The sequence below is a fragment of the Neoarius graeffei genome, chromosome 28, assembly GCF_027579695.1.
Source record: "Neoarius graeffei isolate fNeoGra1 chromosome 28, fNeoGra1.pri, whole genome shotgun sequence".
Classification (NCBI taxonomy): Eukaryota; Metazoa; Chordata; class Actinopteri; order Siluriformes; family Ariidae; genus Neoarius; species Neoarius graeffei.
Genome location: NC_083596.1, coordinates 20499227 through 20523930, shown reverse-complemented (window position 1 = coordinate 20523930; position 24704 = coordinate 20499227). Strand labels below are relative to the sequence as shown.

Here is a 24704-nt window from a genome sequence, read left to right as displayed (position 1 = left end):
CGCATGATCAGAAGTGGAACGAAGTCTCGCTACCACAAGATAATGCGCGATTTTATAAGACTCTTTACTGGCTGTTTGTGCTTTCTGTGGTGTACGGTACGTTTGTAAATGTTATGCGCTCTTTTATCATCGTGGGAATTGATTATAGCTCTAAATAAATATTGAAGTTTTTTTAAAGAATCCGTATAACTTTATTTGTACGCCCGTATACTATGTTTATTGAATCAAATCCGTATAAAATACGGACATTCCGTATAGGTTGACATGTATGCAATACATACATTCCTAATTTTTTATCCTTTGGGCCCCACATTTTGGTGTTTGTGTCATCCAGTGAGGGTACGATTAGTCAAGATGAATATTCACTCCACACGCATAAATGTCAAAACCACACATAGCAGACTTGTAGCCAGAGAAGCAATAAATACATTGGTCAATTTTTCCAAAACAGAAGCACTTCTTATAACAAAAGGATGCACTGTATGTACACTGTCCCTTCCTTTCTAACAGACTACTGGTAAATATTTTATGACCGAAAAGCAAATTAGAGTGAGTGAGTGTGTCTTCCAGAGATGCTAGCCAGACATGTAGCATAGCACATCAATAATGCACAATGTTGCGACTTGTGAGCTAACTTGCCAGACATATAGCCAGTGAAGCAAAGCAAGAGTATTTCATATTCACCCACTGACCCTTACACAGCAGTAGTGTTATGATAGATATGCTAATAGAAGAAAAGGCTACACCTACACAGCGTTTAGCTCCTCCTGCCATAAAAACGTACGAGTGTTTCATTAAACTGGACAGACTGATCGCTTTGGAATAATGAGATGACACATTAAAGGAACAATCCACCGTACTTCCATAATGAAATATGCTCTTATCTGAATTGAGACGAGCTGCTCCGTACCTCTCCGAGCTTTGCGCGACCTCCCAGTCAGTCAGACGCAGTCAGACGCGCTGTCACTCCTGTTAGCAATGTAGCTAGGCTCAGCATGGCCAATGGTATTTTTTGGGGCTGTAGTTAGATGCGACCAAACTCTTCCGCGTTTTTCCTGTTTACATAGGTTTATATGACCAGTGATATGAAACAAGTTCAGTTAAAAAAATTGAAACGTAGCGATTTTCTATGCTATGGAAAGTCCGCACTATAATGACAGGCGTACTAACACCTTCTGCGCGCTTCGGCAGCGCGTTGATATCTGAGCTCCGTATCAATGCGCTGCCGAAGTGCGCAGAAGGTGTTAGTACGCCTGTACGGTGGACTGTTCCTTTAAGGGCACACAAGCAGGTCAATTACCATAGCATTAACATGTGTGAGCTAGCACTGGCACTAACCCTGATAATCGTCTGATAGACCTCAGACTATAGCAAGAACAATAACTCATTATATCTGACAGTCAAAGTAAAAAAAAAAAAGTCAAAGTTCGTCTCGTGCCAGGACCTGGTCTTCCTTGGCAGATGTTCAGGAAAGGCTCCTAAGGCACTTTAGGTGGCGCCAATCTCAGCTTCTATAGCCCTCGGCCTCTCACCTATACAGCTAGGGTTACAGTGGGGTCTAATCCTCTGGTAACCGCAAGAGTTTGACTCCCCACTCGCATCTGTATTGCAGCATGCCTTGCCAGACAGCAGTAGGTACCATTTTTATGATCGTATGACCTGACCGTGACCTTCGAGAGGCGGATACGCTAACCACTAGGCCAGTTCACGGTGTATCTGATGATCATGAGCCACCAATTAGCTCAGATGCTAACACCGGGACACTTTTCTTCCTCCTTTAGCTGTTAGCCTGTTCATATCAATTGTGCGTGGATTCCTGACTGTGGAGTTTTAATAATCCTGATGCTCCACTTTATTATTTTTTTAAATACTGCAATACATTAAGTGACTGCATGTAATCACGTGTGTTTTTACACCTATCGTTTCTTTCTTGCTCTGATACACGAGTCAGTTTTTCAAGAGCAGCGTGTGGTGTGGGTGGGATTTGCCCAGAGGGTCAGCAAAGCCCCTGTTCTGAGAATAATCATCTCTGAATGGAGGACTAAATTGCTTGATTAGCCGTCTTAATTACTTGCATTTCCATGTGCAGCGCAGGATGCTTGCTTTAATTAGCTAACATCTTTGAGGCAGAGAACGTGAGACAGTAAATCGAATTGTCTAAAACAATGTGTTTACGTAGCAACAGTCATGGAATTAGAGATTTTTCACAGGCTTTATGGGATGATGAAAGACTCTGAAAGGAAATGCTTTGCGAATAGTGTTTTTCTCGACTAGTTGCCAGACTTTCGTTGATTGGGGCGAGATACAGCCATGCAGATGTTAGATGTTTAATTTATTAACGTCTGAGCTCTGAACATGACAACCAGAAAGATGGATACGGCTTCGTGCAGCAGGTCGAGTACTCTCAGAATTTACAAGAGATGCAGAGTGAGAAAGAATCCAAACAGACGTGAAGAAATGGGAAGGAGTGAGTAAGACCAAGAAAAGGAGAAGAGCTAAATTGGACAAGTCTGATGTTTTCAGTGTTCGCAAAGCTGGAAAAGCCTGAAGGCTGGTTTTTCAAGCTCAATTTAGCATGAGCAAACTGCAGCCTTTACTCTCCTGTCAGAGCGGCCAGAGAGAGTGGAGGAGTGCTGGAAGAAAGAAGACGCAAAAGCACTGCTTCAGGAAGAATCTATTTCAGAATGTGTGGTTCGGATCAGTTACGATTTTAGTTCCCCATTCCTGAATTGAGTCATAATCTTGAGTCCTGGGTATGACTTTAAACTCAGCCGGTGGGGAGTCTCCGGTCCGGGACGACTTGAGTATTGGGGAAAGTGGAGTTATCCCTTAATCACCATTGCTCCCAGGTCCGCTTTGACCCGGAGTGGTAGCACCTGCCTGGGTTCCAGCTATGGATTAAATAGTACATCGCCAATAGGGCGCTGGCAGCATGGCACTTTTTTGGGTTCAATGTGGCAAATGAACCCAACAAGGTCAACGGCACACCACCTGATGGCATGCGGAAGAGCCGCTCAAATGGCCAACGGATGGTATCACTCGGCAAGTCAGTTGTCACTGTGGGGCAATTTCCATACCCGTCAGATCTGTGGCACTTTTGTGCACCACTTGGCATCAAGTCTGGAGGTCCAGAGAGAGAACACGATGGGGGCACGACATCATTTGTCTTACCTTACTGTGCAAGGTGCTTTGATATGAGAGGAGAATAGTATACGAGAGCTCACGAGCCCAGGCATTCCATGGCGGCTCGTTCGAGCCATTCATACCATCGCTGCGGATGACTCTGTCGCTCTGGTGCAGGCCTCGCTGCCCATCTGCGTCTCTGTGCATCCTAATGAAGCAGTCATCATCACTAGCGATGGACAGCTGACGACAATCTACCATTCCCACAACACGTGCTTTAGAAACAAGATGGTAATTCAGGACTGTCCCAGCAGAACAAGAACTAGATCATCTCCCATGGACAGATTTGTGCATCAGAACTGCTGCTGTAATCATAAACAAAAACTGTCCTGGACTTTTATTCACAATGTACTCATAATGAACAACATGGCAATACATTTACAGTACAGCTGAACAGTAATAATAATGATAATCCCATGGGGCAGCCATGACCTGGAGGTTACAGAAGCAGCCTTGGGCCCAAAAGGTTGTTGGTTCGATTCCCAGGACCAGCAGACCAAATGTTAGAGGAGTTGAGTGAATGAACAGCACTTTCCCCTCCTTCTGTATCATGGCTGAAGTGCCCTTGAGCAAGGGCACCTAACCTCCAACTACTCCCTGGGCATTGTAGCATAGCTGCTCACTGCTCTGGGTATGTGTGTGTTCACTGCTTCAGATGGGTTAAATGCAGTCTGCATTTAGCGCTTATAGAAGAAGAAGAAGAAGAAGAAGAAGAAGAAGAAGCTGTCGTCATATATACACTCAAGTACAGTGAAATTCCTCCTCTGCATTATGCAGAGGAGGAATTTCACTGTGCTTGAGTGTATATATGACGACAGCTTCTTCTTCTTCTTCTTCTTCTATAAGCGCTATATAAATAAAATGGAATGCAGTTCAGCTAGAACTAAATCTGCCATAAATACTGTATATACAGCACATGCATCATTTAATTCACCAAATTACACTAATCATGTAATTAATTCCTACCTTTTGATATGTACAGCGGGCGGCACGGTGGTGTAGTGGTTAGCGCTGTCGCCTCACAGCAAGAAGGTCCGGGTTCGAGCCCCGTGGCTGGCGAGGGCCTTTCTGTGTGGCGTTTGCATGTTCTCCCCGTGTCCGCGTGGGTTTCCTCCGGGTGCTCCGGTTTCCCCCACAGTCCAAAGACATGCAGGTTAGGTTAACTGGTGACTCTAAATTGACCGTAGGTGTGAATGAGAGTGTGAATGGTTGTCTGTGTCTATGTGTCAGCCCTGTGATGACCTGGCGACTTGTCCAGGGTGTACCCCGCCTTTCGCCCGTAGTCAGCTGGGATAGGCTCCAGCTTGCCTGCGACCCTGTAGAAGGATAAAGCGGCTAGAGATAATGAGATGAGATGAGATATGTACAGCTGTGTACACTACACTCTCCTGCCCCTTTTGTCTCAGAATTAATAGCAGCCTTTTTCTGAAGGGCGAAAGTCTTAAAATGCAAAACCTGTATGCAAAAACCGCTAGCGCTGGACAGCAGATGCAGTTTGACTACATCCTGGAAAAGTACAAAAGGGCGATAAGATTATCAGCTTTTCTGACACTGCAGTGCTTTTCTGGCATGCATAAACATTTATTTTAGCCTGATGCTTCCAATTTGAGATGGGACTCACTTCACAATAACGACCATGTCATCTCATCTCATCTCATTATCTGTAGCCGCTTTATCCTGTTCTACAGGGTCGCAGGCAAGCTGGAGCCTATCCCAGCTGACTACGGGCGAAAGGCGGGGTACACCCTGGACAAGTCGCCAGGTCATCACAGGGCTGACACATAGACACAGACAACCATTCACACTCACATTCACACCTACGGTCAATTTAGAGTCACCAGTTAACCTAACCTGCATGTCTTTGGCCTGTGGGGGAAACCGGAGCACCCAGAGGAAACCCACGCGGACACGGGGAGAACATGCAAACTCCACACAGAAAGGCCCTCGCCGGCCACGGGGCTCAAACCCGGACCTTCTTGCTGTGAGGCGACAGCACTAACCACTACACCACGATGCCGCCCCGACCATGTCATATTTTACAATAATATTTGAATTGTATTTTAGTAATATTTTATATTTTCTATGCTGACTTTCACATATTATGCCAATAGAGAGTTGCGGTAATGAAATGCCAACGTAGTTTGCACACGGTATCGGCTTAGAGCGCAAAATATCTGTATTCAGAGTTAAACCCAAAATGGGCGTGGCCTAAACCAGCCTAAATATGAACGTTGCCATTATACTACTGAAAACACTGGAAATCCCTGGGGATAAAAGCCCAGAGGTAGAAATGCCAGTATGGTCAGTATGGTGTGTGAACTCTGGCTCGGACAGTTCCTCAACCTCAGCTACATCACTCCAGTTCATAACTGGTCATACAGGGCTGTTTGTAATCCAGTTTACACAGTTATGATGTGTTTGTTTGTTCCTACCTGCTGTACTTTGAACAAATTTACTAAAGTGTGTTCATTCTATCCAAACTGATTTAAATATAATTTAAGCTACTGTGACCCTAACCAGGCAGTTACTAAGGATTCTATTCATGCATTCATGTTAAATGTGGTCTTTATTCATCCCGCAAGCTTCATATCTCATCACTTTATCCTGATCAGAGTTAAACACTGGGTGTGAGGCAGGAATATTCCCTGAATGGGACATCAATCCATCTCAGGGCATTGTGTACACACATACTGACTGACTCATTCACACCTAGCGGCAATTTGGCATTGCCAATCCAGCTACGTTTTCTCGAGGAAAGACCCACACACCCATACAAAACGTCATCACACCCACACATGCTCACGGAGGTTGCATCCCATGGGATCCTGTTCTCAACCAGATGCCCTTTGAACCTTTCACGCAAGCTTTCTGTGAAGGAAATAAATAAATAAATAAATGAATGAATGAATGAATAATAGAACAGCGTGCTTCCTTTTTTGTATTTGTGAAGAACACGTTCACAAATTTGTTGTTTCCGAATATCGACATAAACTTCTGAAAGAGAATGGTTGAAGTACCTCAGCTCCTAATCGAAGCTACATACAGTACGTGCACTACCGTTCAAATGTTTGGGGTCACCCAGACAATTTCGTGTTTTCCATGAAAAGTCACACTTTTATTTCCCACCATAAGTTGTAAAATGAATAGAAAATATAGTCAAGACATTTTTCTGGCCATTTTGAGCATTTAATCGACCCCACAAATGTGATGCTCCAGAAACTCAGTCTGCTCAAAGGAAGGTCAGTTTTATAGCTTCTCTAAAGAGCTCAACTGTTTTCAGCTGTGCTAACATGATTGTACAAGGGTTTTCTAATCATCCATTAGCCTTCTGAGGCAATGAGCAAACACATTGTACCATTAGAACACTGGAGTGAGAGTTGCTGGAAATGGGCCTCTATACACCTATGGAGATATTGCACCAAAAACCAGACATTTGCAGCTAGAATAGTCATTTACCACATTAGCAATGTATAGAGTGGATTTCTGATTAGTTTAAAGTGATCTTCATTGAAAAGAACAGTGCTTTTCTTTCAAAAATGACATTTCAAAGTGACCCCAAACTTTTGAACGGTAGTGTAGGTCACCTTTTGCAGCAAGGTTGTGGGTTTGTCACGATTCCCGGTACACGATAAAGTATCCACACATCCTACTGTACATCAAATTGAACCCGTTTTATCAGTATTTGTGAAAGAGAAATGTGAAAGCTGACCCAATATAAAAGCGCATGAGCACTCGCGGCAGTTTCTGATTGCATGCGTGTGCGCGCGCACACACAAGATGCCAAGACTGAATCCATATCTGAATTAGAAACATATGTAGAGCGTAAGCAAGGGCTACTATGGTAGCTGTAATTGACTGTAGCTCCATAAACCTCCATTTCACCCCATTCAACACCAAGTCACACACCGTTCTTGTTAGATCGGTTTCCTCGCTGGGGGAAAGTGCTATTTCGATCCCTTTGCACAGCTCTCTCAGAGGGCCTGACTCCGGCTCTGCCATTTATCTCCCTTTCTCTTTCATCAATTCCAGATTAAGCTCATTTCTTTTCCAGCGCAGTTTAATTCTCCACTGTAAGGATGCACGACCCCAGACAGAGCATGTCCTAGCTTCGCCCAGCTTCTGCTAGCATGCGAGAAACGATCTGTTGTAATATTCCATCTCTGCAAACATGCAAAAAAATCAAAATAAATTAGTTGGCTGAATGACAGTGGTGAGTAAGAGGTGGAATGGGTGTGTGAAATGATAGGAATGTAATGAAGTGTTTATATTTCAGTGTGCTGTGTGAGGTTGGATTGATTCAATAACCTTTAAGGTGATGGATATGTGTGAGATGAGAAAAGTGATTAAAGGCACTTGTTTGTGTGAAAAAGCCAAACAAGTCATCCGGTACATTCCAAACACTGTCACCGCTACATTCCGCAACCGTGAGAACAAACAAATGAACGAACACACACACACACACATACATACCTTCACGGAAGACATTTTCATTTCATCCGGCAGTGATTGAGTCTTGGACACACAGAGTTCACACAGTACGTGTGTGCATATTTTTCAGGATTTAAAGTGTATCTTCTTTCAGAACAAGCAGCGTTAAAGAATTATTGGAATGCTGAAATCACCTGAGCAGGACAGGAACCCAAGGCGTGACTGACCAACCTCAGGCAGATTAATGGACTAAAATCGCAGGTGAGAGGAAGCCAGTCTGTCCAGTGCACACCTGTCTCTAGAGTTAACATTGTCCTGATCCATTAACGCGCTGATACCAGTGTTGAGGTAACACTAATGGAATTTAAAACCTGAGGAACAAGCATTTATAACATGTTATCACACCCACACAAAGATGTGTGCAGTTGCAGAAACCAAAAGGAGATACTTCTAAATAAATACACGCCCTTAAAGTGCATATCCTGGACCAAATTTGTTTTGTTTTTTTTTATAAAAAAGAATCTCCCTTTACACGCTCATCCAGAAGGGTAATTTTGCACAAGGCCATCTGTCTACAGCAGAAAAAAAAATAAAATAACAAAACGCGTCTGGAAAAATCCCAAGGGAGTCTGGAGCCAGATTCGTGACGTCACCTGCGGAAGCGCCAGCAGGCTGCGCGAGCTTTGCACGGTTTCAGTGCACAGCCTGTGTAGACCAAGTTTAGCAGCTAGCAATTTTGCATTGAAATATGGAATTGTCGCCTGAGCACAATGTGGAAAACGATGAGTACTAATCCCATCAAGATTGGTGTTGCTACACCCTCCTACCATACATCTGTTAACCATTTTAATAATTATGCGATAACGTTGAAGAAATTTGCAGAAAACCACCAGGTCATTTTCTCATAAATAAACCAGCGCTGACGTAGGATTCAGAGGGAGGCGTCCCACATGCGACGTCATGAAAATCAATGTTTGCCGGGAAATCCAAATGCCAAGTTTTTTCAGAGGCGACCAATTCGCCTCAAATGCTTGATTTCAACTGAATTTTTCTGGTATTGCGCAAGGTAAAAAAAACTGCACAAAATGTGACAGATATTTGACCAAAGTTTAATATAAAATAGGAGAATTACATTGATCTTGCTCCTGAATTTACCCGTGATATGCACTTTAAACACATGCAGGAAGAGTTCTGCTAATTCATAAGGTCATACTGTACCATGATCTTACTTTCCTTTAAAGGGAAACTTCATTAAGACTGGTGGCGTAGTAGTTAGCACGGTCGCCTCACAGCAAGAAGGTTCTGGGTTCGAGTCAAGTGGCCGACGGGAGCCTTTCTGTGCGGAGTTTGCATGTTCTCCCTGTGTCTGCGTGGGTTTGCTTCAGTTTCCCCCAAAGACATGCGGTTAGGTTAAAATGGAGCAGCCTTGGCCTGAGGTTGGGCTGAAGTGCCCTTGAACAAGCCACCTAACCTCCAACTGCTCCCTGGGCGCTGTAGCATAGCTGCCACTGCTCTGGGTATGTACAGTATGTGTGTGTGCACTCATTGCTCACTTGTGTGTTCACTGCTTCAGATGGGTTAAATGCAAAGGAGACATTTCACTGTGTGCTTGAGGGGCCCTATTTTCCCCTCTCTCTTTGCGTCCAAATATTTACAAATAACAAAACCGATTGAAATCGGACCGGTATTGAGTTAGAACTTTATAACCAGCAACCAGAAAACAGCTATATGATGTAATCCTATCCACGTCAACGTACCGTAAACTGCTTGTTTTCACCACTTACAGGTTCTTAATGTTGTTATAAGTGTCTGACAACATGGAAAGGATCCATACAGAGACACACCGGTGTCTGTTTCTCTCAATAACTGTAAAGAAACTGTCGAAAATGACTGTTTCTACACGCATTGCTTTACCTTTCTCTGTTTTCTGATTACATTGTATAGCCGTTTTGCAGTTGCCAGTTGTAGCAGTATGACTCCATACTTAACCGATTTCAATCGCTTTTGTCCTGAGTAAATATTTGGACACAAAAAGTTGGGAAAATAAAGCAAGCTTATTAGAAAAGAAAGTTACAGCTAGTAAATTTAGGCTTTTTATACTTTATTTTGTGTATTTATTTAAGGTTATATAATTAATACCAACAGCGAAGTTTAGTTTTATTCAGCTTTGTGTAGTTTTAGGTCAGATTTTGATTAGATATCCATGTCAAATAATTAATATACTTTTTTTTTTTTTTGAGTCCTGTTCAGGGGTGGCACAGTGATCTCACAGCAAGAAGGTTCTGGGTTCAAGCCCAGTGGCCGACGAAGGCCTTTCTGTGTGGAGTTTGCATGTTCTTCCCATGATCGCGTGGGGGTGCTCTGGTTTCCGCCACAGTCCAAAGACATGCAGGTTAGGCTAACTGGTGGCTCTAAATTGACCGTAGGTGTGAATGTGAGTGTGAATGATCGTTTGTCTCTGTGTGTCAACCAGCGTGTACCCCGCCTCTCGCTCATAGTCAGCTGGGATAGGCTCCAGTTTGCCTGCGACCCTGCACAGGATAAGCGGTTACAGATAATGGATGGAGTCCTGTACAGTTTTATATTGTATTTGCATTAGATAGCTGTTTTAGATCTTGACTGAAAATTTCTATATAGAGTTCTCTAGATGGGGGGGGGGTTCGTCTTTTTGAGAAAATCTAAGCTCATTTCCATTCTAAGATTGAAAATAGTTCTATCCGGTGAGGAGCAATTGCAAGAGGACTGACTTTTGACCTCTTCATTAACAAATAGATCAGAAGAGTGACAGGACGGGGGGGTCAGTGCTGTAATTTACTCACAGTTCTCAGAACATACTCCTGAGACACCCTGTCTGCCTTTTAATGCACAGTATCTATCAAGCTATTACAATAACGACTACTCAGGACAAATGAAATCAGTCTCACACACACGAGTACAGAGACACTGCAATGACCGAAGTCATAAAAGCGCACAAAGGCAAATTCACATACGAACATACTGCATGTACGCTTTAACAAACAAACACGTACACGCAACAGATGATCGGCTCTTTCTTGGCCTGGAGATAAACAGGCTATGTAATCCCCGGGTGAGGTTGATTATTTACTCGGCGACTCGTGAATGGGGCAAAGATGACAAGATCTCTTCCTTTATAAAGACTCGACAAACACTGCTATGCTATAAAGGCCAGTGTAAATATTAGTGTAGCCACTGTGGAAAGACTCCAATGGCGACTTTAAAGTCAAAGCCAAGCTTTACTCTGCTGCTTTTAGTCCACAAATGTCTACTTGTTTGGAGATGATATTTCTGGGATTGTGTATATTTATATATCTATAAATGACACAAGGCATAAATTCTGTCCACACACATCATCCACCCTGATATTACTGCAGATCTAATCCAATTATATATCGGGCACACGGACAGCTTCAATGTATAACGATTCCTAGAAGTCAGTTTTGTGTAATGATACTGTTATCGTATTGAAGAGCTTTGTGGATTTTTTTTTTTTTTACCTGATTGAGCAGAATGAGTATGAGATGATAAGCTTGATGTGCTCTGATGAGATTCAGGTCCCAGATCATACCAAACACATCATTCTGGGGTCAGAGGTCATCTCTGATCTCATACAACTCTGATCCATAGAACCTAGAACCTCTCTGGCATACCCTTTCACGCAGGTGTGTTCGCCTCAGGGGTCACCGCTCCAATTCCTCCCTGTTTCTCATCTGTCCATCAAACCTGCCACCTCGTCCCGTCACACTTACACACACACACACACAAAATCTCCGGATCTGTTCAGGCATGCATCGAGCTAAAAGCAGACCCCAAATGCGCCATCGGGGTCATTACAAGCTCAACAGCTATTGCTATAGAAGGAAATGAAGCAGCAACGCTTCATTTAAAGAGCATGACTTGGTGAAAGAGGAACCCATCAAAACACAGACCACAATGCACACGGTGGTTTCTGTGAGCCTCGAGCAGCCACCGATCTGCTTATTTTAGTACGATGGGTCACTGAATGCTTACACTTGTGTCTTTGTGAGACTGCAATAGAAAAGAAAAAAAAAAACACAAAAAAACTAGAATATCTGTCAGTGAGTGTCATGCATGTGTATTTATACACGACTACACACACACACACACACACACACATTATACACTGAGCTGAACGCCTGGGTGTGGGCTCTTTACTTGGTCAGTATTAAAAGATCAATTGCTTAAAAGTCCCCCCCGTTTGTGAAATGTGAAAAGATCTAACAAAAACCGTAGCTACGTGCCTCGTCGGCTATCAGCTCATGTACGACGAGATTGAGTGGAATAACTTTTATTCTATCCACATTCACTGCATTTTGACAAAACGGCGCATTTTTATTTGTACTTTTTGCAAATTCGATAAATAAAAACTTCATACGAAACGTCCGACAAAGTCATTTCCGCTTAGAACATAAACAAACTGGCGAAATGACAGTAGCAATTTGTGAAAAATGCGACAATAATAATTTTTAAAATAATTCTTTAAAAAAAAGACACGCTCTTACCATCAAATACTTTTATTCCATATTTTGTTGCTTTTTAGGGTATTATTTTTGAGTAGAGTTTTTATTTCATCCTCGGTTGGTTCAGCAACACACTCCACCATTTTGTTTTTCTGTACTCACGGTATATGAGCCGATATCCTAGTAGTAGAGTAGCCAATCAGAGCGCGCGACTGCTCATATCCAGTGAATGTGGACAGAGTAAGTATCGTTATGCACTGCAAAAATGACATCCGGTAGAAACGTACAGTACAATAGACTACAAATTGAATAATAGAAACCTTAAATCAGTGGACAGTAACAAAGTACATTTACTTGAGTACTGTACTTAAGTACACTTTGAGTATCTGTACTTTACTTGAGTTTTTTTTTTTTTGGAAACTTATGACTTCACTACATTTGAAAGACAAATATTGTACTTTTTGCTCCACTACATTTCTGTCAAGGCCCTCTTTACTATTAAGCGGCTTTGAAGTGGATGTTTTTTTCTTTTCTTTTCTAAAACGTGATTGGTTTTTTCGCAGGTGACACTGAGACAGCCGATCAGTAATCACTAGGGTCACGTCACATCCATAGACTGCATAAAATCAAGGTCAATCATTTCTCAGCAGTATTATTTGAACACGATCAGTTGATGGCAGAATGGAAGGTGGTGGTTTTTCTGGAGAACGCACACACCCATGGACCCATGTTTCAGTTTTCTGAAAGGATTAAAGATATGTTTCGTTTTAAATGTTTGCTTTGTTTGCCGAAAACAAACCACATCACGGCCTACAAAAACTCGCCGTCCAACCTGCGGAAGCATATTGAGGTATATAAACGTTTTATTCCAAGCGCAGGCATGAAAACGGGTCAGGGGTGAAAAAGGTGAGAAGGGTGCGCGAGTGGCGACGTGGCCTCTGGTGTTGTTTTATTTTGTTTGGGGGGTTCACCCTCAGAATAAATATTATAGCGTCCTTACTAAGTATACTGTATTGACATTTGCACAAGGACATACAGTACAAATACAAATTCAAATACATGTAGTTATAATGAAATTATGCCCTGGAAAAAAAATGTGAATAATAGAACGAAGAAAGTGGAGAACACACAAGGAATAGTGATCTTTTTTTGCTTTTATTTGCCTGGACCACCAGTGTCTCCATGGCCTGCTTTCGCCGAGTTGCCACATGTTTCAGCCTTGCCCGCTTCTCTCCTTCAGCAGTCTGTTTCTTGGCCTGCTGAGCACTGCAAGTTGCTTGAGAGCCATACTTGCTCTGCTGCCTTTCCTCCTTGTTCACCCTCTGCTGGTGTTTGTATGTGGCTGCTGCAGAGTTAATGTTCTTGCACAATGTTCTGTCCACTTCCCCAAACTTCACATCCTCCATTCTAAAGAGCTGCATAGCTGTCTTCCCCCTGGATGTCAGCGTGTACTTCTCTCTCTCTCTCATTATCTCTAGCCGCTTTATCCTTCTACAGGGTCGCAGGCAAGCTGGAGCCTATCCCAGCTGACTACGGGCGAAAGGCGGGGTACACCCTGGACAAGTCGCCAGGTCATCACAGGGCTGACACATAGACACAGACAACCATTCACACTCTCATTCACACCTACGGTCAATTTAGAGTCACCAGTTAACCTAACCTGCATGTCTTTGGACTGTGGGGGAAACCGGAGCACCCGGAGGAAACCCACGCGGACACGGGGAGAACATGCAAACTCCGCACAGAAAGGCCCTCGCCGGCCCCGGGGCTCGAACCCAGGACCTTCTTGCTGTGAGGCGACAGCGCTAACCACTACACCACCGTGCCGCCCCAGCGTGTACTTGACCGTCTGTATTGCATTAAATGTTTCCACATTCATGTTGCCACTCCTTTGATCAATTACATCATTCATCAGACTAAATGAGGACTCTAGGTCCATGAAAGATGGAGAGGCAACACTTAACCATTGCATCCAGGGAGGGGTACTTGTCTGGTTTGTCGATGACATGACCCCACCACTCCACGATGCTCTCTCCCTCCTTAAAGCTGGGGATGGTCAGGTCAACACTGAACCGCACAAGTTCCCTCTGGATATCCTGGTCTGCTGGCAAGAGGTGCCCCAGCATACCACTCAGCCTGCCAAGATATGGAAGTACCTGCAGCTTTCAGTTTTTTTTTTAAATCAAGGCTGAATACTTTCTTCTTTGCTGCTGTCTTTTATTAAATCAAATTTGAGACTTTTGATTTCTTTCAGCATGGACAGCACTACAAAATGGCGTCTCCACTATACAGTGCCCTATATAGTGAGTAGCGAGCAATTTCGGACACAGGGATTGTCAAAAGACGCGTGTGCCCTCTTTCGAATGCTGACGTAATCAAGCTGGAAGTTTTGTTTGTTTTGATAGCAATCAAGAAAGTTTGGAAATTCAGTCCGATGACTCAATCCAGTTTCCAGCTTCTGGTGGTCTGGTCTGCACTCTGACTGATGTGTGCAGTACATATCAAAGCAGGAGGAGGAGGCGCAAACCGGCATGAACTGTCTATGGGTGCGAAGCGACCTCCTTGCGCCCCCCCCCCCCCCAATTTTTTTTCTCATCGGATCTACACGATTCACGTAGGTCACCCATTTTGGTTTCAAAACGGCGAATTTCGCCGAAAGGTGAGGGATTTTCATGTATGCAAGAGAAAGCTTGCAATGAAGTTGTCTGTGTTTTTAGAGCTAGCGATAACGTTGCAATAGCTATGCAGCCTGGTTAGTCAAATGACTTTCTATGGATTTGCCTGCCAAGTTGCCGTCGCCTTGTCCACGGCTACCATTTACACATAGCTAGTTAACTTGGACACCTGTTAGTTAGCATGTAAAAATGGAGTTACGCTAACATGAATCACGTTAACTTTAGCATAATCTTGCCAAATAAACAGAATGTAGAAATCTTTCTTTTCTAGTAGTGTTAGCTACCCAAGATGATTTTGAGTTTGAAAAGTTTGCTAGCATTAGGTGAAACTTCAGGTTTACAGATTCTACAAACTAGTCAGTAAATCCAGTCGGTTGCTTCAGAGGCATTAGGTGGCAATAATACAACGATGCATTGACAGAAAATGTACTTTTAATACTTAAGTATTTTTAAAAGCAAGTACTTCGGTACTTTTAAGTAAAAATTTGACTGTACAACTTTCAGATGTATCAGAGTAACATTTAACCAGTGGGATCTGTACTTTGACTTAAGTAATAAACTTGGGTACTTTGCCCACCTCTGTGTTTTATAAACTGAATATAAGACCTTGAAATCATCTCTTTTTTTTTATTTGAGGCACAAGGTCGACTTCTTTCTAGAAATGCATTATTTTAAATCAGATAAGGCAATTTCAAGCTCAGGATTAAAGGAGAACTGAAGTCAAATTTATCAAAATTCTATTTCTCTCATTTTATTAAATATCCGAATGCATTTTTGATAGCTATTCTGTCACTGCTATAGCAAGTTATGAGTGTTTGAAATATGCTACATAATATATCAGTCCATATGTCAAAGCAATGGCCGTAAACGAGATTCACTGAGACCTGTGCGAGACATCGTAGGACGGAAGTAAAACGGACAGCGGAAATCAAAGTGACGAACACCTGCCAACGTTGTCAAAAGACGCGCGCACCCTCTTTCGAATGCTGACGTAATCAAGCCTGAAGTTTTGTTTGTTTTCATAGCAATCAGGAAAGTTTGAAAAAAGTAGGCAGTAATCATCATTTTAAACTCGTTTTTGTGCAATGTTTCGTTTGGAAAACAGTTTTCAAAATGGCGGCACTGACACTTCACGTCCCGTGAAGATCACACGGATAAGCGACGCCTGCCGTGGACCAAACGAACTAAATTCAACATGGCTAAAAACCGAAAAGGCCGATAAGTATATAATATGCCAATACGAGTCACGATATAAGGTTAATAAAAATGAAAACGTAATTGAATAACATGTTAATTAAGAAATAAAGCAAGTTTAAAAATGACTTCAGTTCTCCTTTAATAATCATGTGGAGAAATCAGCTGAACAAGCAGCTGAACAGCCTTATACAGTATTTGTTTCCTCGTAATGAGGAATAATAGATTGATTTGCATATATTCAAAGACAGAATTATTATTATTATATAGGTAATTCGATATTATTCAATGGTTTGTTATTGTACAAGACTTTTCTCGACTTGTTTTGCAATGAGAGAAATGCACTGGCAGGTGTTTTTGCTTCTATTTATTCAGCGTTTTCTTTGGTCGAAAAAGCAAAAATGACCCACTAGTGAAGTAGGGCATTGTCATTATTAGTACAATTGTCTAAAAGTAGGTTGAAACAAGATGTATTTTGAAGGGGTCAGAGAAATTGTATCAATGTCGCCCACGTTCAAGATGTTTTACATGACAGAGACAGCATTTCTCTCTCCAGCTTTCAGACCTCCTGAGGAGGCCCTTGGTTGTCAGTGAAAGTGCAGTAGCGTGCCAGGCTAATGCTTACGGCAACCACAGGAAAGCCACAGAGCAAAAACGGAGGAAGAGGCACAGCTTATTTCCAGCTGGTCTTGCTTTGGAAGGTCTTGCCGTCAGCTAAATATGACCCAACAAAAACACACACACACACAGGGGCTGAAAATCTCAGTAAATCGTGACACAAGGAAGACTTCGGATTAAAACCAAAGCTCGCCACCTACCTAGCTGTTCCCACATTAATGCCCATTCTGTTGAGATGATGTAACTCTTGTCTATACACACACTTTCCTCCAAATAAAAACACACACAGCATCTGTAGTTTAAAACTGAACACATGTCCTGTGTATACGTATATCGCGCGTAGGCCTAGCAGTAATGAAAACATATGTTGGAGAAACCTACTATACTGTACAGATAGGATTTAAAAGGCATGCAGTGGGTCCAAGTGTATGGAAAGAAACTTTAGCAGAAGTGGAAGCCATTTGTTCTTTGAGAGGGTTCCAGAAAAAGCAAGACAAACCCATAAAACCCAATTACGAAGGCTCCCCCCCCCCCCCCCCCAAGGATCTAAGGTGGTGTTGTTTGGGAGCCGTTTTAATATGCGGGTAGTAAATAGAGGAAAGAGAAAGAGAGAGGGAGAAAGAAAGTGTGAGAGAGACAGAAAGAGAGAGGGCGAGAGAGAGAGAGGGTGAGAAAGAGAGAGAGCGACAAAGAGAGGGAGAAAGAAAGTGTGAGAGAGAAATAGAGAGAGAGAGAGACAGACAAAGAGAGAGGGAGAAAGTGTGAGAGAGAGAGAGAGAAAGAAAGCAAGAAAGAGAGGGTGAGAGAGAAAGAAAGTGAGAGAGAGAGAGAGAGCGACAAAGAGGGGGAGAAAGAAAGTGTGAGAGAGACAAAGAGAGAGGGAGAAAGTGTGAGAGAGAATGAGAGAAAGAAAGCAAGAGGGAGAAAGAAAGAAAGAAAGAAAGAAAGAAAGAAAGAAAGAAAGAAAGAAAGAAAGAAAGAAAGAAAGAGAGAGGGCAAGAGAGAGAGTGAGAGAGAGACAAAGAGAGGGAGAAAGTAAGTGTGAGAGAGAAAGAGGGAGAAAGGGTGAGAGAGACAAGGAAAGAAAGAGAGGGTGAGAGAGAAAGAAAGAAAGAGAGGGTGAGAGAGAAAGAAAGAAAGTGTGAGAGAGAGACAAAGAGAGAGGGAGAGAGAAAGCGAGAGAGACAAAGAGGCAGGGAGAAAGAAGGTGAGAGAGGGCGAGAGATTGAGAGAAAGAAAGAAAGCGAGAGAGAGAGAGAGAAAGAGAAAAAGAGGTGGCAATCAGGGCTGAAATGGCTGCAGCCGACCTCAAAGTTTTATTCCGACGCAGGCTGGCAATCTGTAGTGGATGTGTGTAAATACGCGGCTGTGTTCGGCTGTACGTAGGAGTTTTCTCGTTCTCGACGTCAATGATTCTTTTTGAGCACACTCCACCCTGTCCATATTTAGGACAGATCCAGGATCAGATCTTAATGAAGGTAAGGATAAGAGGAGTTGCTAAAGCAAGAGTTAATTTGTAAATGAAGCAGTGTGTGTGTGTGTGTGTGTGTGTACGTGCGCGTGTGGTGGGGCACAGAAGTGACAAACATGACGTAATGCAGCACGCCTTGCATGTGCTGATAGGTGTTATCGCCTTCTCATGTCTTGGCAGAAGGAAACAGGGCTGGAGATGACAGCCAGGCCACAAGTGTAGGCGTTCGTGTATATATACGTCTGTGTGCGTGGGAGGAAATAGAGGATTTTCTCTCAGTGTTATTAGAGATGGCAAGTGAAACTGGATCATCTCGAATAAAACATGTCTTTCACTGTGTCCGTTTTCCTGACCCGTACATGGCAACTGGAGGTATTTAAGCACTGCTCAAGTGCTTTCTTCAAACATGCAGATGAGCTGGCGGACACGGGGAGCGTCTCGAGATCAAATAACTTGAAGTGGCCACTTCCTTCAAATTCTAATCCCAGATTATCTGGAGGATAATCTGAGCCTACGCCAGGGGGTTTACTCCATGTCTGCCCTCGGCGTGTCTTGCCAGCCCCCGAAACGCAACTCTACGGAAGCCAAACCACAAATATAATCAGTTTAAAAACAGTTCACGAACCTTCACTTCATCAGTTTGATTTGTCTGGCACGCTAGAGATCACGCTACACAGAGACGCAGCAACGGGCCAATGGGGAAATAAAGCAGACAACAAGGGTGCAGTGTGGTGTAAATCTGCATCTGTGTACACACACACACACACAGTTCATATTCCACACTCAGTCACACAGCAATCAGCTCACAACACACTGATTTTCCATTTCCTTCCTAAAAACAGCCTTTGCACCGCGACGACTATTTGACCATGTGGTCAAGCGCCAAATTAGAACCTCACCATACCTCGCATCGCTCACAGGTACCAATTAAAGACAGACACCAAACCGCAAATTTAAAAAAAAAAGTATTCCTCTGTGTGTGTGTGGTTTTTTTAAATTATTATTAATTTTGACTGATACACATAGCGTTTATTTAGCAGACACTCTTATCCAAATCGACATACAACATATCCTGAGGAGCAGTTGGGGGTTAGGTGCCTTGCTCAAAGGCACTTCAGCCATTCCAGGGAATTGAACCAGCAACCTTTTGGTCCCAAAGCTGCTTCTCTAACCCTTAGCACTTATCATGGGTTCCCTCGGAGCAAGAAAGCAATGTGCGATCTGCTTTAATTCCTTTGCTTCCCCCCCTCAGCATTGTCACAGCTCATAAAACTTCGTCTTAGAAGAAATGCCTTGTTAAAAATTAACACTGGAATAAAACTAGTATGAGTATGAGAATGTTAACGTGTAAAGGGTTCACGGTGCTTTTTTTTTTTTTTTGCAGCATGGCCTGCCACTGAGGACGCTTTGAACACAGCTTGAACCAATATGAGCTTTACAAGCTTTGAATAGATCGCCGAGTTCTACGAGTATGTGACCACCAAAAGAGTCCTTCCTTCTTCCACCGTGTGTCTCTGTGCATCCAAACTTATGACCTCATCAGCGTGAACCAGTCTCTAGTTCTCTGGGGTAATCAATCCTGTTTTTACCGGCAATGTAGTGATTCAGGCATGAGGTCAGGAATTACCTCGAAATTTTCCCTAAGCCCCTCTTCGAGCTGCATCGCTGCCTCATACACACACACACACACACACACACATGCACATACACGCAGGTTTGAGTCTCATTACATTGATGCTCTTGGCAGTATGACTGCAGTGGAAATGATTGAACAGAGATGGGAGGAGATTTCCGTGACCCCCACTCCCTCCTCTCCTCTCTTCAACACACACACACACACACACACACGAGTGGTCAGGCTCAACACTGCAGGACAGCTGCATCAACCCTCTCCTCTCCTTTCCAAGTCCTTCACACACATGTGTACACACAACTGCACACACTCCCCTTATGCATAATGCATGAGCCAGGCAGGGAGGTGCAGAGGAGAACCCCAGCGCTCGACACACTGTGCAATACACAGCTGCAGCATACAATACACACACATGCGCACCCCCCACACACTTCGCACTTCACACACCATCTTCTGCTGCATTCTCACTGCAGTCCTTGACATACAGCACATCTCTCGCTCTCTCTCCGTCTCTCTCTCTTTCCTTCTGCATATCTCTCTTTACAAACTTGAATAAAAAGTGTACTGGACTACTACGTTCAAATCTGCGTTAGTGACGACGTAAAGTTTGTTTTTCCACATTCACCCATCAATCCATTTCATCTACTAATGCTTCCTGACTGACTGATGTAACACTAGCTTTAGTTCTGGAGATGCTCAGATAAGATATGCTTTCAAAAAAATGTTTTTCCTCATCGCGTCTCAGTGTATATACTCCGGTTCTCAGGAATCACATGACCACTTGCACCAGTGCTGCAAGAGTGTTCAGTTCTTCCCACATAGGCACTGTAGATATGAGGTTGGCTGTGTTTACTGCAAACTGCAGATGATTTCTATAGACTTTCAGGCACTACATTACACTAGATTCATGGCTTTTGCTTTCTGTCCTCTGACAAGCACAACTTCTAACTAGAAGCATTTCCTCTTCATATCGCAATATGATCCTCAACCCTGTTGGATAATGTGCGTTTACTGTCCATTCGTGTCCCTCTGTACATGAATAAACATGTCATCTATGGCCTCTAATATAATACAAACAAGTTGCAGCCTTGTAATAGAGATTTTCTTTGCACATAATGACAGCCTGTCTGAATTCATCGCTTGAACTACAACGACTGCTGCTCATTTTAGAAGTTTTACAGCAGCGAGTCGAGTCTGCGCTTTCTTTCTTCCATCGACTTAATCAGTCTGTGGTCCGTGTTACTGACTTTGCAACAGTAATGAGTGACCACAACAGAGACAGTGAGCTCAGGAACAGCAGTTTTCTTCTCAAATGTGTTTTCTGGATGAATTTTTACAGCCAGAATCCCAGCTTTTTATTAAACTGCATTTAATCCAAATGATAGAGTAGTTTAGGGTGGAACAGAGCTACGGTTTGGGACTTGAGCTCTTGTCTGAGAACCTATAGGTGTTCTCTTAGAGGAGAAAAAACATATGTATGTATGTCTACATGCATATTATAAGCGCATTTGGTTTTCTGGATAGCTGAAGAAGAAGACCAAGATCAAGACGAACAAAGACGAAGAACAAGATCAAGAAGAAGACAAACAAAGACGAAGAACAAGATCAAGAAGAAGACAAACGAAGACCAAGATCAAGATGAACAAAGACGAAGAACAAGATCAAGAAGAAGACGAACGAAGAACAAGATCAAGAAGAAGACGAATGAAGAACAAGATCAAGAAGAAGACAAACGAAGAACAAGATCAAGAAGAAGAAGAACGAAGAACAAGATCAAGATGAAGACGAACGAAGAACAAGATCAAGATGAAGACGAACGAAGATGAACAAGATCAAGATGAAGACGAACGAAGATGAACAAGATCAAGACGAACGAAGACGAAGAACAAGATCAAGATGAAGAACAAGGCAAGGAATAAAATCAAGATGAACGAAGACGAAGAACAAGATCAAGAAGAAGACGAATGAAGACGAAGAACAAGATCAAGATGAAGAACAAGAACAAGACGAACAAAGAACAAGACAAACAAAGAACAAGACAAACAAAGAACAAGACAAATAAAGAACAAGACGAACGAAGATGAACAAGATCAAGACGAAGAAGATGAAGAACATGAACGAAGAACAAGAATGAAGAAGTACAAGAAGAAGAAGAAGAAGAAAGATAATAGGTGATCATTTGAGATGGTATGATTTTTTTCCCCCATTAAGTTCAACAGTAATGAATGAAAAGGCTTCACTGAGACACAGAAAATAACATGCTTTCTCAACAAGTTTATGGAATATGGACTGAGATCTCATCCCAAATTCAGGTTTAAATCAGAAGGGCACTCGGTAGAGTGCATACTTCCGCCAAGCCGCATATTCGGATTCGCATCAAAGTCTAAGCAATTGTTCCTTGGCCCATGGCTCACCTTTCCTCCAAAGTTCATCAAAATCCGTTCACTACTTTTTGAGTTATGTTGGGAACAGACAAACAAACTGAGATGAAAACATACCCTACTTCAACAACAGAGTTGACAGACGTAATCATGTGCGGTCCAAATTATTTTGTTCTCTCTAATTTCCTTGGAAATAAGCCCATTAGTTATTTATGAGATGAGAAACGCAAGCTGGCTCGTCACCTAAGATCACCGTCAAACCGTTATTAAATATGCACATGTTAAATGAGCAGAAATATATCTTGTGCCGTTCAGCTTTAGATTCTTCAGCATCAATACTTAATTGACTTGAACATTTCTCCTATCATTCTAACTCCATTTCCATCATTACACAATGTCTGAAACTGATCACAAATCTCCTTTTCATCACTTTCTTTATCAACAAGGAACAACCTTGTTGTAATTCATCTGCAGATCATGCTGACAAATTCCCAGCAAGCACAAACATCCATCCATCCATTATTAGCCGCTGTATCCCTGTATCCTGTTCTACAGGGTTGCAGGCAAGCTGGAGCCTATCCCAGCTGACTATGGGTGAGAGGCGGGGTACACCCTGGACAAGTTGCCAGATCCTCACAGGGCTGACACACAGACATTCACACTCACATTCACACCTACGGTCAATTTAGAGCCACCAATTATCCTAACCTGCATGTCTTTGGACTGTGGCGGAAACCGGGGCACCCGGAGAAAACCCACGTAGACACGGGGAGAACATGCAAACTCCACACAGAAAGGCCTTCGTTGGCCACTGGGCTCGAACCCAGGACCTTCTTGCTGTGAGGCGACAGTGCTAACCACTACACCACCCTGCCGCCCCATGAGCCTCACTATAAATTATTTTATAACTGTGTTTGTGCATATCACGTAATCATGTCTGACACCTGAGCTCTATTTTGCTCGGTAGACAAGTTTTAGTAAAACTTCCTTCTACGAATAAATACAGATGCTTATATGATGACACAACAGATCCTTAGTCACAGGCTTGAATTACCTGATCGCCTTATTAATTAATACTCACTCACTCACTCACTAGCCATTCTTTCCTCATGATACATCCAACCTGAGTTTCAGGCACAAGGCATTTGTTTTGCGTTGATGAAAGATTCACAGATTCACAAAAGTCAGATTATTGATCAGACACTGTGCAAACTTAGTCAATATCCTGTCACTTAGGCTTAAGTCTTCGAAGCCGTTATTGATATCCAGCTGTGTTGATTACATCACTGGGGATCTAAGAGTCATTAAAGCACTTTTAAAAAAAAACAAAAAGTTGAGTGTAAATTTTACAGAAATTTACTGGCAGCAGGATTCAAAATAAAGAAGTGCAAAAAAAAACCCACTGTAAATAGATGTACACTTAGCCTAGTAGCTATAAAGTGAAACATAAGCCAGGATATGCGCTCATTTGGTTGATGCTTTTATAAAATACCTTTAAATTGATGGGTGTTGGGATTCGAATTTCGAACGCAGAACCTTCTGTTCTGCAACTACTCAACGCCTTAATTAGTGAACCATCAGCCAAATGAGTATTTATTTCAGTGCCTTCTTTAAATCAGATTGTGGAGGAAAATGAAATAAAATAAAAACGCAGAGGGTGCACGGTCCATTCCCGTGCGCTCCACATCCACACAAAGAAGACAGCTGAAGAGAAAAATCAGCTTCTTACCGGCTACCGTGTATCTATCCATGTAATTGAGCACGTTGCCGAAGCTGAGGATCCCAGCGGCGGTTGCTGGAGAGCGGCACCGCAGCAGCGCGGCGCGGAATTTCTGGCCCGGTTTGCACGCGCGCAGCTCGGGATTCGCCTTGAGCGCGGCGCTCATGCTGCCCGAGAGCGTGCGCACCTCCGCCGCCGCCGCACCGCCGCAGCCCTCCAGCTCGCAGCCGTCGCTCTCCACACACATCTTGTCGCACGAGCGATCCAGCGCAAGGGATGTGACCTGACAGTGTCTCAGGTAGCCTGTACAGGAGCTCTGATCTACTATAACTAATAATAATAATAATAATAATAATAATAATAATACAAAACCCAAGATCGCAGCTCTTCCCCTGAGCAACTTAAAAAAAAGCAATCAAGATGTAAAAAGTGCTAATGTCGGAGGGGATGAGTTCAGATCGCCGAGCTCGGTTCATGTTTGGCCGTCAGATTGCAGTGACAGTCGGCTCGCGTGCTCTCAGGCGCTAAGAGGCAGCCGAGAGAGGCGTGGCTGAACGCAGGAAGCCCCACCCAAAACACAGGCACCTGAACTGCGGCTGGAATGAAAAGAATGTCCACTTCAGACCCAAGAAATGTGTTTGGTCGCCTTGTTTTTGGGTCCAAGCTCAGTGAACGTGACTAACAGGAAGTCCAAAGTGTAATGGAGATTCTCAGAGACTACAACTAGTGGCTACTTCAATAGCTGAGATAATAAAAATAATAGGCGGCACGGTGGTGTAGTGGTTAGCGCTGTCGCCTCACAGCAAGAAGGTCCTGGGTTCGAGCCCTGTAGCCGGCGAGGGCCTTTCTGTGCGGAGTTTGCATGTTCTCCCCGTGTCCGCGTGGGTTTCCTCCAGGTGCTC

At 43.2% G+C, this 24704-nt stretch overlaps 1 protein-coding gene across 1 annotated transcript in view; it reads right to left on the bottom strand.

Annotated features, from left to right (window-relative positions):
• The window catches only part of spns2 (SPNS lysolipid transporter 2, sphingosine-1-phosphate), a 125721-nt gene extending 101383 nt beyond the window's left edge, over positions 1 to 24338 (bottom strand). Inside the window, exon 1 of the mRNA XM_060912930.1 lies at positions 23812 to 24338. Within this exon, the coding sequence (XP_060768913.1) occupies positions 23812 to 24049 (238 nt within the window). The 5' untranslated portion in view covers positions 24050 to 24338. The remainder of the gene's footprint in view (positions 1 to 23811) is intronic.
• Between the last annotated feature and the right edge of the window lie 366 nt (positions 24339 to 24704).